General features: G+C 46.0%; 1 protein-coding gene across 1 annotated transcript in view; it reads left to right on the forward strand.

Moving 5' to 3' along the window:
* The window catches only part of LOC147883679 (uncharacterized), a 53,924-nt gene extending 41,381 nt beyond the window's left edge, over window positions 1-12,543 (forward strand). The window contains exons 6-9 of the mRNA XM_087399951.1: window positions 11,573-11,664; window positions 11,773-11,814; window positions 12,060-12,140; window positions 12,311-12,543. Coding sequence (XP_087256077.1) covers window positions 11,573-11,664; window positions 11,773-11,814; window positions 12,060-12,140; window positions 12,311-12,388 — 293 coding nt within the window. The 3' untranslated portion in view covers window positions 12,389-12,543. The remainder of the gene's footprint in view (window positions 1-11,572; window positions 11,665-11,772; window positions 11,815-12,059; window positions 12,141-12,310) is intronic.
* Window positions 12,544-15,517: the final 2,974 nt, after the last annotated feature.

Here is a 15,517-nt window from a genome sequence, read left to right on the forward strand (position 1 = left end):
TCACTTTTTGAGAGTATCGGAGCATGGACTGATCATCAGACCCGAGTATCTTGAGGATAGAGGAGTCTCACATCCATTGAGGATTGTTGCAGGTCTCTTCACTCCAGTTGGGGATCGAGGCAAGGAGAGTGCAGGACCTAGAGAGCAGTGGGTCTGCAGGTTATGTACACTAGGACAGTTGAGATAGAGGAGCATTTCCTATGTGTCTACCCAGCCTATTATGAGATCTAGGGATGCTATCACTGCCTCTTTCAGGAGGGGCATGGCTTTGGTCCAAGCTCTAGACTGATCCACTTCCATGACCAGTCTGCATTGGGCTCTATTTGATTGAGATGAAATGACACAAAGAGACACTACTACACTAGATCAGACATTGATAGTGCCGCATGATGCTGAGGCAGACCGATCACAACGACATGTCACACACTTTTATGCATTCGAGTCGGCTCCGGCACAAAGTGGGGTAGAGGAGGAGCTAGCAGACATGTGAGTAGCATGGATCAACGGACAGAGACAACACAGTACTTCCGAGCGAGGGCCGTAGAGTCCATGCATGCCACGGAGAGCAACCAGAGCGCACACGATTGAGGTCCGACCCATCTCCGCCCTCCTCAAAGGAGACCGCCGCCTGAGACAAGGTGTCACTCTTGACATAGCTCTTTGGATACAAAGATCGAGGAGACCACGTCCTTTGCCACAGCGGGGGACAGCCCTACAGGTGCAAATCCAGGATATCTTTGCAGCCCACCGGAGAGATACCACGGTACTGGGTTTCAGCTACTGAGTCTTAGCCTTTCATTTTTTCTATATATAGTATAGTTTAGCATATGACTCAGCAAGGGCCTTAGCGCGCCCTTTGCTTCAACCCTCAGCAGCTTGTATGAGTTTCTTTATATTTGCTGTACTTTGTCCCATAGTCCCATGAGGCCTCCCGAGGACGTTAATATACCTTTCTTTCTTTCTCGCTTGTCGACTTGCTGTCCCTCAGGGAACTGCATGGTTCTCTCTAGGTATGGTACACGTCATGGCAGCAAGAGAAGCAGGGAAATGAGCTGCATATAGAGATGGTAGAGTGATCATCCGAGAGAGAGGAGATCAGGACTGGGGGGAGAAGGAAGGAAAGGAAGAGAAAGAGGAGGGTGAATTGTGACGGTGCCGGACCAGAGGGACACAAAGTGGACTGAGACTTGCAGTGTGGAATTGCAATGGCACACTTTGGTCTGATCCAGGTGGTTTCTCGGGGACATACATTGACGGAGATATGGTCTTCTACATTGAGACACATGAGAGCCCTGAGAGAGGATTGCCCACCGTGATAGAATATACATGGGAGTCATCTCATAGGAAGGAGACGAGGAGAGACACTGGTGTGCGGGGTTCGGGGAGAGTGGCTATCCTCTTTAGATCACACATGAGACCTCTCATATCTATGGCACGGAGAGAGGAGCATGCGCGACACATGTGAATACGAGTCCAGCTACCAGGCGCATGACCGATTCTTATAGCAGTGTGCTATTTCCCTCTAGATACCTCATCCTATGCACGTGAGGTCACCGCAAAAGGGCACAGTCCATATGAGTCGAGTCAGGATGATATCACCGAATTCTCCAGGCAGGGGGACATTCTTCTTCTTGGTCACTTCAATGCACGCACAGGTAATAGGCAGGTGGGCCTACTGGACTTTGCATTAGATTCCCTCATAGTATCAGAACTAGATGCAGCTGAGCTCAGGATAGTGAGACATTCTGCAGATGCACCACGGGTGAAAGAGTATGGACGGCATCTACTTGAGCTAGGGGCTGTTCATGATTTGATCATTTATAATGGTCTACAGAGATGGCCATCATCCGGTGATCTCACTTGTTTCCCGCATGGCGGAGGGACAAGCATAGTGGACTACCTCTTGGGTCCCTTGACCTTTACCTCACGGATATACGACTTCATTGTGCCCACTCCCCCACTCGGGGCTGATCATTCGTACCTAGCCTTTTGTATCTCTACCACTATGCTAGCCACAAAGACCGCGCCCACTCGTGTACAGGTTCACTTTGATTGCACCCTAGACCCCATCTATGTGAGCAACTTGGCGAAGGGACTTCCAGCCCTACTACTTGGAGATGCTGTAGACCTCACCCACACCTCAGACACCCTTTCCATGGTAGTCAGGGACGTAGCCATCAAGTCTTTCCCTACGACTCGATCTACACGTGCCTCACTAGGGAAGATGCCAGAGGATCCCTGGTATGATGATGAATGCAGAGAGATGAGAGCTCACCTCACACGCGAGCTAGCCCTTGGCCACTTGACATCACCCGAGGCAGAGCAGATTTCACGGCGATTGACACGTCGTAAGCGGCGGGCCTTCCTCATCCATAGAATGGATGAAGTGATTAGTTCATTTCGAGGGGGGGATCCCACCATTGGATGGGGGCTTCTATCGGAGGGGAAGCCACCTATACCTATCACAGACCCAGGTGTTTGGCACACTTATGCATGCTCTCTTTATGATGGCCCGATGCAAGCACCACCTAATATGTCCACTATGCCCCGGCCTACCACTTGCCACTTGTTCACTGCACAGAATGTGCGGGCTGCACTCAGCCGGCTTCATAATCGGAGAGCACAGGACCATGAGGGACTACGGATTGAGCACTTTGATCATGGACAGGAGGTCTTGGCTCCAGTAGCACAGATGTTCAACCACGCCTTATGTCACGGCTTCCCACCCTCATGGAGTACCACCACCATAGTATCGATACACAAAGTAGGTGACCCCATGGATATTGGGAACTATCGCACTCTCATGATTGGCCACACACTGGCCAAGATCTATGGGTCGATACTGGAGAGGGATCAGCAGTCATACAGAGGCACATGGGCAGCGTGCTCCAAGGCAGGCAGGCAGGCTTCCGGAGACAGCACTCCACTCTAGACCACATCTTCACCTTGAGGGCTATCATTGAGGAGGCGAGGTCAAGACGCCATAAAGTCTACGCTTCTTTTTTAGACTTTCGGAAGGCCCTCGACATTGTCCGCGATCCCGCATGATCAAGAGACTACAGGATATGCAGATTCTAGAGGTTCTGATCTGGGGAGTGGTGAGCCTATACGAGTCGGTTAGAGGGAGAGTTCGTGCCCCAGGAGGCCTATCAGACTGGATTGAGAGCACGATCAGAGTAAAGCAAGGGTGCCCTCTCTCACCGACTCTCTTCGGACTCTACATTGATGAGATTACATCTTTCATAGACCGCCTAGAAGGCGAGGGAGCACCACTAGCGGACCTGATGATACAGATTCTACTATATGCGGATGACATAGTCCTCCTGTCATCTTCGACAGAGGGACTACAGAGACATCTAGATGCCCTAGAGGTGTTCTGTAGAGAGAGACCTGATGGTTAACCTTGGGAAGACCAAGGTCATGATCTTTGACACCTCCTACACAGTGCTTCACCGACATAGCTTTACATACCAGAGTCAGCCAGTGGAGATTGTATGGTGCCTTGGCCCGACTAGAGCGACAGTGCTTCCAAGCGCACTTCCAGGATCCACCGACGAAGTGTTGGCTTTTTGACACTCTAGTGAGGCCGACCGCCATGTATGCGGCACCGTTTTTGGGGTGTGATATTTCAGTAGCAGAGTGGAAGAGATTGGAGCGGCTGCAGGTGATTATGGGCTCTAGGATGATTCGGAGTAAGCCCTCGGTCCCCCATCAGATAGTACAGGCAGAGTTTGCCATGACCCCTCTCCAGGTTGATGCCATCTTTCAGACAGTGACTTTCCTCCACAGAGTTTGGGACCTACCTCGTGAGAGACTTCTGAGACTGGTACTAGAGTCCTCCATACGACTATCTGAGAGGGGGGCAGGTATTGCACGCACCACTGCATGGTTCGCCAGTCACGAGATTTAGATGGATTGGCTTCTCCCGTTTCAGTATAGCATGGATGCACTGCCCGAGTCGCGATCCAGGAGATGAGATTAACCGCATCATACGGTTAGATCTCCTCCAACTCCACACATCTTGCACTTGGGGGGGGACCAGGAGTTCCCCACCAAGAGACCCAGCTCTATTATGATCACTTTCTGAGAGTATCGAAAGACGGGCTCATCATCAGACCTCAGTATCTCGAGGACAGAGGAGTCTCACAGGCACTGAGGATTGCCATAGGACAGATGCGGGTCTCGTCCCATCAGCTGAGGATCGAGACAGGGAGAGCTGGACGCATACCCAGAGAGCAGCGGACTTGCAGGTTGTGCACGATGGGGACGGTTGAGACATAGGAGCACTTTCTGTGTCTGCCTAGCCTACTATGAGATCCGAGGGCGCTACCACTGCCTTTTTCAGGAGGGATACGGCTTTGGTCCACACTCACGACTAATTCACTTCTAGGACCAGGTCTGCATTGGGCTCTACCTGATGGAGATGCGACGACACAGGGAGATACTACTACGACATATCCGAGAGCAGGAGGATGGGACCACCGCACCACAGGGTACCCAGGTAGACCAAGCGTAGAGACAAGCCACAGATTTCTATGCATCTGCCAGGGCACTCTGGGACGGAGGAGTAGCTAGTCAACATGAGAGATATATGGATCAGCGGAGCTAGCCGACACAGCACTGCCAGACGAGGGACACAGAGACTGTACACGGCGCGACAGACGACCAAAGCACACATGATCGAGGTTCGACCTATCTCAGCTCTCCTTAGGGGAGATCGACCGAGGCGAGGCATCACTCTTGACATAGCCCATCGGATCCAGAGATCGAGGAGACCAGGTCCTCCACCACCACGGGAGACATCCCGACAGATGCAGATACGTGAGCTCTTTGCATCTCATCAGAGAGCCATCATGGAGCATGGATACGTATGGCCGGTCCACACACTTGGGACTCTAGCTCTGAGCACTTGATATCTTCATGTCACTCTCATTTTGCATTTTTACTTTGCTATTCACTTTGTACTAGTATAGTATCTTAGTACTCAGCAAGGGCCTTAGTGAGCCCTTTGCCACAGCCCACAGTGGTCTACATGAGCTACTTGATTCCGTACTTTGTCCCATAGGCCCGCGAGGCCTCCCATGGACGTTAATATATCTTTCTTTCTTTTCTTTCTCTCACAATGAACAAGGAACAAGGATCTACTTGGATGACGACCTCACAACTTACAACAAGAACATCGTAGGGAAGGTATGATAAAAGTAATGGCAGCAAGGGAAGCAGGGAAATGGGCTGTATAGAGGGATGGTAGGGTGATTATTCGAGAAAGAGGAGATAAGGAGGATAAAGAAGAGAAGGAAGAGAAGGAAGAGGGAGAATTGTGACGGTGTCAAGCTCATAGGATGTGTGCACATACCGGATTGAAAATAGCAGTATGGAATCGTAATGGCACATTATGGTCTGACCCAGGGGGCTTCCTGGAGACATATAATGATAGAGATATGATTTTCTACACCGAAACACACGAGAGTCCAGAGCGAGGGCTGCCCACAGTGACTGGATATACATGGGAATCAGCTCACAGAAGAGAGTTGAGAAGAGATAGCGGAGTTCGTGGCTCCAGTGGAGTGGCTGTCCTTTTGAGATCACAATTGAGACCACTCATATCGATGATCCGATGATAGGCTCCTAGATGCTCGGCCTATCTTCATTGTAGTATGCTACTTTCCTCCAAACACGTCATCCTATGCACGAGAGATCACTATAGATGGACACAGTCCATATGAGACGATCCATGATGACATCACGGAGTTTTCCAAACAAGGAGACACTCTCCTATTGGGGGACTTCAATGCACGGACAGGAAATAGACAGGTGGGCCTACTTGACTTCTCAGATGATGACAGAGACCCACACACGGTCCCGGAACTAGATGCAACTGAGCTTGGGATAGTAAGGCATTTTGCACATATTCTCATATGCACCACAGACCGCAATAACCTATAGAGGAATGCTTGCTCCAGTGAATGTGCCCTCCAAAAGGAACACGAAATAGACATATCGTTTGTTTCCATCCAATCCACTGGAATGGCTGCATCAATCTACCGAATTTTGCCTACGCTCCCTCTGAGATGGCTTACTAATTAGGCCTTACGGTCCTCTAGAAGCTTTTTGAAAGCTTTCCAAGACCCCATTGTGGAGGCAGGACTCGTCTCCCAATTGGACCACTGCATATAGTGTGAGACACCAAGTGGTTTGCCATGATAATCAAGTGTGATGTCGTTCCACATGACATGCTGCCTGCCTTCTCTTTATAAGAGGAAGGGGAACTCTCTGAAGAGTACTCCTAAAGCTAGCCCAAGCCTTCAGGATAGCAACCATAAGAGGGGACAAAGGAGACTTGAGATGAGTTGAAGTGAAAATCCTCGTGGTAATGGACTCTAGTCTCCTCCCAAAGTTGGCGTACTGGACTGCATGTTGCGCATAAAGAAATCCTTCCATGGCTCTTGTCTTGGCATAAGTCCCCCCATCATCATCTTGCAGAGCAAGGCCCTGCATTGTAATCCGGATCTATGATGTTGAGCCCACCTTCTTGTGTGGGGAGGATCAGTGTCTCTCAAGCCACCCTAGCTATGACATCTGATGTCCTATCAAGTCCACTCCATATAAACTTCCTTACAGGTCTCTTGAGTTGAGTAATATACTCACTAGAACGGCACCAGCAAGAACAAATAAACCAAGCAATGGCCAACAAAACCTGATTGACCACCATAACCTTGGATGCAAGATCAAGCTTTGATGAACTCCAAAAGAGGAGTTTTCTCCTTATACTCTGTGCAAACTGTTGTGTTGGAGAGATATCCATGTTGACCTGGCACCGCAAATACCTGACAGGACACCCCTCTGAACCCATGTGAAACCAATGCCATTCCCCTAATCAGGGGTGTCCTCATCATTGATCCAAAAGCCATTGGATTTATGCCAATTGATGTGTGCTCCCATAGTATGCAAAATATATCCAAGGCTGTCTTGAAAGACGTGAGCATATGTGTCGTGGCCTCCAGAAAAATAATAGTACCATTTGCCAGCTCACGGTCCAAAAGCTCTTCATCTCATCTGAGGGGACGTATGAGCCCAAAGATATCAGCTTGAGATCTTATATAGATGCTCATTGCTTCAGCCACAAATAAAAAGAGGAATGGAGCTAGTGGGCATCCCTGGCGAAATGATATAGAAATCTGGAATCTCTCTCCCTGACCCCACCAATAAGCACCTAGCTATGGGTTGATCTGTATAAGGAGGAAACCCCTCGAATCCATGCATCTGAAAAACCAAAGCTAAGAAGGGTGCCTTCCAAAAAAACCCAATCCACCCAGTCATAAGCTTTCTCAAAATCCAAGAGTAGAATGGACAACCTCTGGCTGCTTTGCATAGCCCAATCAGAAGCCTCCCAAAATGAGAAAATATTTTCAAAGATGCCCCTGCCATGTAAAAAGCCCATCTGAGTATCATGAACAAGATCTAGAAGTATGAGCTGCAAACGTAGGCTGATCGCTTTCTCCAGGATTTTGTAGCAATTGCCCAAAAGAATAATCGGTCTCCACCGAGACACTAAGTTGCTGTTGTCTCCTTTTGGGATAAAATGAATGAGACCATCTGTAAGTGATTCCAGCATCTCATTGGAGTCCCAAACGTCGTGCAGGGCTGAGGTAATGTGATCCCCAATCATATCCCAAAAAGTAATAAAAAAGGAGGGGTTAAGCCCATCTGAACCTGGGCACTTGCCCTCATGAAGGGCAAGAAGTGCAGTCCTAAACTCTATGTTGGTGAACTGTTCATCTAGTGAGGCCCGCATATCCAGTTTTACCAACATAGGAATATGATGCCATACAACATACCTAGCATCATCTCTGGCATGTGTGTCAAGATCCGCTGTCAAAAGGGAGTGTGGTTGTGTGTGAAAGGCATCATCAAACCATGTATCTCTGTCTCACTGAACCGGAACAGGAAGGCATCCGATGCTGCTCTCTCCAACGAGTGAACACCACCTTCTCTACCCCGTTTCTTATCTAAAGGCAACTTCACCATATTGAAATCACCTCCAATAACCCATAAATTTGCAATGGGGGCCGAGGAGAGCAACTCCTTTCAGATACGGACTTGATCCCCTCTGTTGTTGGGGGCGTATAGGTTGAGAAAACTAGCCTTACGTTCCCAAATCGAAAGAAGGATCCACTGAGCTTTGGAGGGGATAATGACTCCATGTCCAACAACCAAGGGGAGAAAAGTTGAAACTGAAATGCATGTACCACCACTAGTGCCAGCTGCAAGTGACCAAAAGGTGTAGCCTGGCGGCATCTTATTTGACTTGACATCCAATTTGTGTTCCTAAATAAAGAGAATGTCAATAGTGCCCCCATTAACACCTGGTGAAACTGATTACGAATCAGCTGTTGATGGCGGCAATGTGGCACGCCACCAAGGCCCTACATGTTCCGAGATATAATCCTCATTGGTGGGAAAAGGTAGGATGGAATACCTTACCCGATCTGTTGGCGGAAACAATTCTCTCCTAAGAAGGAGACCTCCTCCCAAATCTGTGAAGTGGGAGAAAGAAACCCCACCCTTGCGGAAGGAGATGCTCTGTCGATAGGAAATCCAATAAAAACATCCCCAAATGTGGAGGGCACAAACTCCTCAACTCCACCTAATTTGCCAGGACAAAAAAATGAGTTTCTGTGTCAGGCCTGACACAGGAGTGCGATGAATCCCCGCACTCGAGAAAGGAGGAGAGAAGGTAACCTCCTTCACTCTTTTAATGAAAGAAGTCCGAAGTGCAGTAGAGGCATTTGGGCTGCTCGGGTAGAGGACCAGGAGCCCCTGTCTCTGCATAAGTACCATCACTGGTTTTAACCACACCTGGAACTAAGGTATCGCTCGGGTAGAGGACCAGGAGCCCCTGTCTTTGCATAAGTACCATCACTGGTTTTAACCACGCCTGGAACTGAGGTATCGCTAGCAAGAGCTGTGGCATCACAAGGCCCCTCTCGATATTTAACTGGAGGAACGTGAGCTTCAGTCACAACCAAAACCGAAATGTCTCCTACTACAACAATCGAAGAAGACCCTGGGCCATGAGAGGTGACCTCTTGTGCTGGCGGAGTAACATTCCTAACCGAAAACCAATGAGGGATGGCATGTGGAGGACACAAGGAGGGTCTTGGACGTGTTGAAGGAGCTGACCGTCTGGTACCATGTGCTGTAGGACAAGCAGGGGGTGCCAAGGGAGCAGTACAAGGAGGGGCCACACCCAAAGACTTCCCGGGTCTTTTTTTCCTCCTTGGGTAGTCTTTGTCGTACCCATGAGTCTTGCATATCCTGCACCGATCATGTCTGCCTGCAATCTCTATCCTTTGGCGAAAAAGGGATCCATTTGGTCGCAGAAGCATGAAGCTGCTCGTAGGATCAGGGATACAGTCAGGAGATCATTTGGGAAGTCATGGCACTCTATGAGAGGGTCTTAGGCAGGGTTTGGATGGCTACAATGCAAACGGAGGAGATCAGGAGCACTATCACGGTCAAATAGTGGAGGTCTTTCCATCCTACACATATTTGGGAGTTCTTTTCTTTGGCTTGATTTTCACAATGCGGCCAACAATGCATGCCCGATTAAGCAATGGCTGCCCTTGCTAGACTTCAGTAGTAGTTTTTCACTTTCATTTCTAGGATCCCCAGACCAAGCCTCTTCTCTTTGACTCCTTGGTCTGCGCGTTGGGCATATATGATAGTCCTTGTTGGGGGCCTTGTCTATCAGAGGTAGATTGTGGTCTCGAGTTTCTCTTATTGTCACAAATGATCTAGAGTAAGCCATCAGTCCCACACTAGATAGTTATGGCTGAGTTTGGGGTACCCTCACTATAGCTTGATGCAACATTCGAGGTGATCACTACCTCTACCGAGTTAGGGACTATGGTGTTACCATGGCTGGCCTTCCGCATCCATGATGTTAGCTGCTGAGGTATCATAGTCACCAGGGAACGGGAATGTTGGATGCCATAATAGGAACGTTTCGAGGAGGGGAAACGGGGGTTGGAATGACACGTCATATGACACATCATACGACAGTCATCATATGACATAAAACTATACTAGAACATGAAAGAAACTAACTTTTTACAGCTTTGAACAGAGTGGTCCAAGGGTTTCATAAAAGTAGGGACCAAAGGTGGAAGTATGATACTATGCTTTGCTGAAGAGGCCCGAAAAATTGACAGGGTACGGCAGCCTGTCAAACCTATATGCTTAATTGCCACGAGCTAAAGGAGATTTACTGTGTGCATGGTTGAACATCCATTGGCATAGGATTCAGCATATGTCATAGGCTCATAATGGAGTTGCCAGTGAGAAGGCCTAGAAGCCTGAAAAACAAAGAAAATGCATAAGATGCACCGGAGGCATGTGAGCTGCCGAATGCTAATGTCGAGACAGATCTGAAATCTTAGATCCAACGACTAATATGCATCAAGTATGGACTATATACATCCTTAAGTACATGCTGGAACATCAAGGTTCCCCATGTTGCTATATGGATTAACCTGATAATGTAATGCATAAATGTCCTAATGCAAAGGACTGATCTTCTAATCACAAGAGATGATGATAACTGAATCCACTCACAAAGCACCTCTAACTAAACCATAGAAAAGATCTCAACACTCAAAACGAGATAGCTAGAGCTCCGAATAACGGAATTGGAATTTTTTGGAACTAAAACATAGAGGGAGAGAGGCTCTAGAAGATGAACTCCAGAAGAGATGAAGATGCTTCAAGGAGGGCTTGCACCTTGACTGAAGCAAGGGCTTACACCTTGATGAAGCAAGGGCTTGCACTCTTGCACTATGGATAGAGCATCAGTGGTCCTTATACCATGTTGGAGGATCGTGGGGAGAGAGTGGAGTGCACCAGTACACTATCATAATACCAATGGGCGAGCTTAGTGTTGTGTTACCTTCAAAGAGGCGTATGTAATTTTGTGGAGCCATGAGCACACACATTTCTCTTCTCAAAATTTTAGGCTCCTTTGATATTCATTTGCATAATTTGTAGCTTGACTTGGGCTTCCTGCATGTTCTTTCTAGCCAATTGCAGAAAAGATTCCATCTTCTGCAAATCATCTCTTGCTTGCTGATGATTTTCGACACTGTGTATGCTACTGTAAGGTGCAAACACAGATCAATAAAGTAGGTAACCTAACATGCTGAGAGCATTGTGGTAGAAATGAAATGGGCTTCTTCTGTAAGCCCATTGAACACAAGCTAGGTACAAATTGTCGGCATTATTTGGTATCTGCTTCTCTTTGCTCATTTCTTCAGCAGCTAGAGTATTGCCATTGTCTAAGGAACAGTATTACATAGGGAACGCATGCCTTTGGCAGCAATATTCAATGTTAATTGTTAAAGAAGCAACATGATGACTACTGTGCAGTTCAGTAGCTGTAGCAATCTGGTGATCTGCCCTTTCTTTTCCATGCTGCATACACAGGACATTGATATTTTCAAATTTAGTTCTTAGATTTGAACATGCTATTGAAGTTTCACGAGTCGTCTGCATTTATCATGTATGGTGTTTGCAGGCTACTCCAGGGCTCCAGCAAGTACAGTTGGGGGAGTCGTTGTGACTAATTTGGCCACTGGGAAAAGGAGAGGAGGGCTAGATAAAACTGAGGTTTGTTTACAACCACTGCATCATATTATGGTTTCTTTGTTTAGATTCTGAACAGCTCATGCTTTTATGCAATCTCTCTTTTGACTGAGACAATTACACATGACGCAGATTTACTTTCATCCAATCCCAGATGAAATAATTGACAATTTGGTAAGTAGTCAGTTAGATTTGTTCTGTTTTCTTTTTGTACAAAAAGTGATATATGTGAAGTAATTAATTTCATCCAATATTTGATACGATAATTGACAGCGTGACGAGTGATCATTTTTCTAACTCTGAGGGGTCATATAGCTTTTATCTATTTTCTTGCTACTTGTTTGCAGTGCTTGGAGTCACAGAGGTTTCATGTTCAGAGCTATTGACTGTGCCTTTTTCATGTAATGATTTCTTGCCAGATACTTGACGGATCAGTATTCTATGCAGCTGGTGGTTTGATGGTAGAGCATCCACTGATCTCACCTCTAGTGGCAGCCATGGTATGTAGAATCTTGGACTATGAAGTTCTCTCCATAAGGTAGAACGAGGTTAGAACAAAAGGGCAACAATAGAACTGTAAGCCACACATTTTTCTTAGTTCGCTGAATCATCAACCCAAACTATTGTCCTGCAGTATCTGAGCACTGGATCTTTTGCTGTTGAGATGCAGGTGGGATCTTTAGATAGCGTCATGGGACTTCCAAAGGATCTGACAATCTCACTAATTGAAGAGGTTTTACATGACTAACATTGGCAAATAATTACGGTATGCTTGGCGTTAATATGAATGAGATGCATCCTCAGGTAGGACCTTTAAAGGGCTCGAATTAAAGATGAGAAGCCATACAAGATTCGCTATTATTGCTGGTTTCCAATGGATCTACAGAATGTGAAGCCCTTATTACCATGCCTTGTTATGTACTTGTTCATATTAGCAATGACTTTACCAGTGTGTAATTAGTCTTATCTCTATCAGTATGTCCCTCTACTCAACATAAAATGCAACTTCTGTTCACCTCTCCTATTCCAACCCATTAATTATTTAGTTTTCGTGCATGGAGGCTTAATTAACCTAAGTTATCTTTAGATAGCGTCATGGGACTTCCAAAGGATCTGACAATCTCACTAATTGAAGAGGTTTTACATGACTAACATTGGCAAATAATTACGGTATGCTTGGCGTTAATATGAATGAGATGCATCCTCAGGTAGGACCTTTAAAGGGCTCGAATTAAAGATGAGAAGCCATACAAGATTCGCTATTATTGCTGGTTTCCAATGGATCTACAGAATGTGAAGCCCTTATTACCATGCCTTCTTATGTACTTGTTCATATTAGCAATGACTTTACCAGTGTGTAATTAGTCTTATCTCTATCAGTATGTCCCTCTACTCAACATAAAATGCAACTTCTGTTCACCTCTCCTATTCCAACCCATTAATTATTTAGTTTTCGTGCATGGAGGCTTAATTAACCTAAGTTTATCTATGGCTTAATTTATTTATGCTTTAATTAACCTATGTTTATCTATGGCTTAATTTACTTATGCATTAATTAACCTATGTTTCTCCATGGCTTAATTTATTTTATACATAGACTATGTCCAAGGGGGGATTCCCCAAATGTTCAAGAAAAGCTTTGAACCCAAAACCTTCTTTTTCCCACACCAGAGCCCTACCACTAAACTATAAAGAGATATTATTTGCCCCTTTCCTTATAATAATATTATAAATCTTCCCTCATCCCCCTTCCCCTTTGGGATGTCCTTTCCTCTTTAATGCCCTTCATAAGTGGTCCCCCCTTTCCCCAATCTCACACATCCCTCTCTTTAATGCCCCTCCCCCCCCATTTATTTAATTCAAGCCCTCTCCCCTTTATCCCTAAATATTTTGCTATCATATACCACTCCCCCCTCCCCCACACCAACTAACTAATTAATAGGGGTTTTATTCTCACTGGGGGCCCTATTTGCATAGATGAGGCCGGGGGGGGGGGGTGTTTGAAAAGAAGAGGGAGGGATAAACTAAGAGGGAGGAATGATAAGGGTTAATTAGTTGGAGGGGAGAGGGGTGACAAGGAGGGGAAAGGGGGCCATCAATGTGGGTATGGAGAAGCAATAATTAAGTTAAAATTGGGGGGGATTGGGGACAATAATGAAGAGGAGTGAGAGACAGGGAGCTTGAAGCTCCATTCTTGCAAGGCTTCGTGCTTTGGCTCGAAAGAACATCTGCATGTTGTTTGAAGTGCATATGAGTCTGTGCAACGCGTTCAAAGAGACTTTTGCATTCTTTGAGAGGCCCAACAACGTAATAATAGTTGCACGGGTAAATTAAAATGTTGTAACAGGCCTAGAGTTTTAACAAAGGCCGGTTCAAGAAAGCTCAGAAGAGCTTATTTCAAGGTTGATTGTGATTTTGGCGAGGCTAGGGTATCTACAAGCACATTCTTGAGGGTACACATTGGAGGTCCATCATTCAGGAAGAATTTGGTGAGGTATCAAAAACTTGGCAAGGGTGAGAGCTTAAGAAGGTTGGCAATGGAAGGGCAATTGCTAAGTCACTTTGGCTAGGGAATGGAGTGTCGTTTTGGCGAGAGAACTTTGGTGAGGGGCTTTTGCAAGGTAGGCAAGAGCATGCCTTCCCTCTTGGGTAGCAACTCATCAGTTAGGCTAATCATGGCTAAGAGTCCAATCAAACCTCTAGCTTGATCCATCTAAGGGCCTATTCCCCCTATCCGTTAAGGAATTTAACAAAAGTATGTATTTTGATTGGGATTCAAGGGAGTCTCTTTACGAGATGTTATAAGATGCTTGAAAATGTAACCCCTAGGAAATAGATACGTGCACAAGTAGTTAGGAGAGATTTTTTCATTCGTAATTACGTTCAGAAAGAAAAGGATGTTCGAAGCTTAAGGACTTGTCGAGGGAGTGTGGGAAAGGGAAGCGATGGAAGGTTGAGGGAGCTGGAAGTAGGGAAGTGATGAAGGTTTAAACAGAGGGAAAGCTGAGTGACAGAGTCGAAAGGGAAGCTTCAAGTGATGGAAGGGGAAGCAATGAGGGAGAGCTAGTTTTGAGAGTTGCTTGCAATAGTTGGAGTGATTTGGCCGTAGGGAGGCACACACAACGCCATACCTTGATTTTCCAAGTGATTTAGCTTGCTTAATTGAATGATTTTTGTCGATCTTAGGTTAATTTGGAGCGACTTCAAAGGTGGGGGTCAAGAAATTAATACCAATTTCCATTTTTTCATTATCGTGGGGACACACTACCTTGTTCAAGTCCTCAAGCCCGTAAGGCCCTCATACATGATTTAAATGCATACTAATGCTACATTAATTATTGAGAAGAATGGCATGAAGAGTGGACATGAGAGTTTCAGAGAATGATCTTTAGTAATAACAACTACCACATGTAGAAATCCACAGTCAAGGACTTTCTAATGGTAGGAATCTATGGAACCTTGTGTTTAGTGTAACAAAGGTATTGTACAAGGAAGAAGTTGCAAAGAGGGTAGGTAGCTTACGATGATTCATGATAATCTTCCAAGGCATTCAATATTATAACTACATATCTACCAAACAGAAGTATTAAACTGAATAGTTGTGAAGGACATCTTAGCAAAGATTGCAATAGCTTACGAGGGAAGTCATTTTAGTTGAATCTTAAAGCACAAGCATTAAAGTGAAGAGTTGTGGACATCTTGGCAAATATTGCAATAATTTATGAGGGAAGTCATTTTCCAATAGTTCAACCTTAAAGCACAAATTACAATTGACAAACATTAAAATGGAGGAAGATGGACCTCTTATTAAGTGTTTGACTGGGATATATATTGTTAGGCTAGATCTTGAGAAGCTTACCCTCAAATGAAAAGATTA

The sequence above is a fragment of the Dipteris shenzhenensis genome, chromosome 28, assembly GCF_047967505.1.
Source record: "Dipteris shenzhenensis isolate YYH24624 ecotype China chromosome 28, Dip_SZ_1.0, whole genome shotgun sequence".
Lineage (NCBI taxonomy): Eukaryota > Viridiplantae > Streptophyta > Polypodiopsida > Gleicheniales > Dipteridaceae > Dipteris > Dipteris shenzhenensis.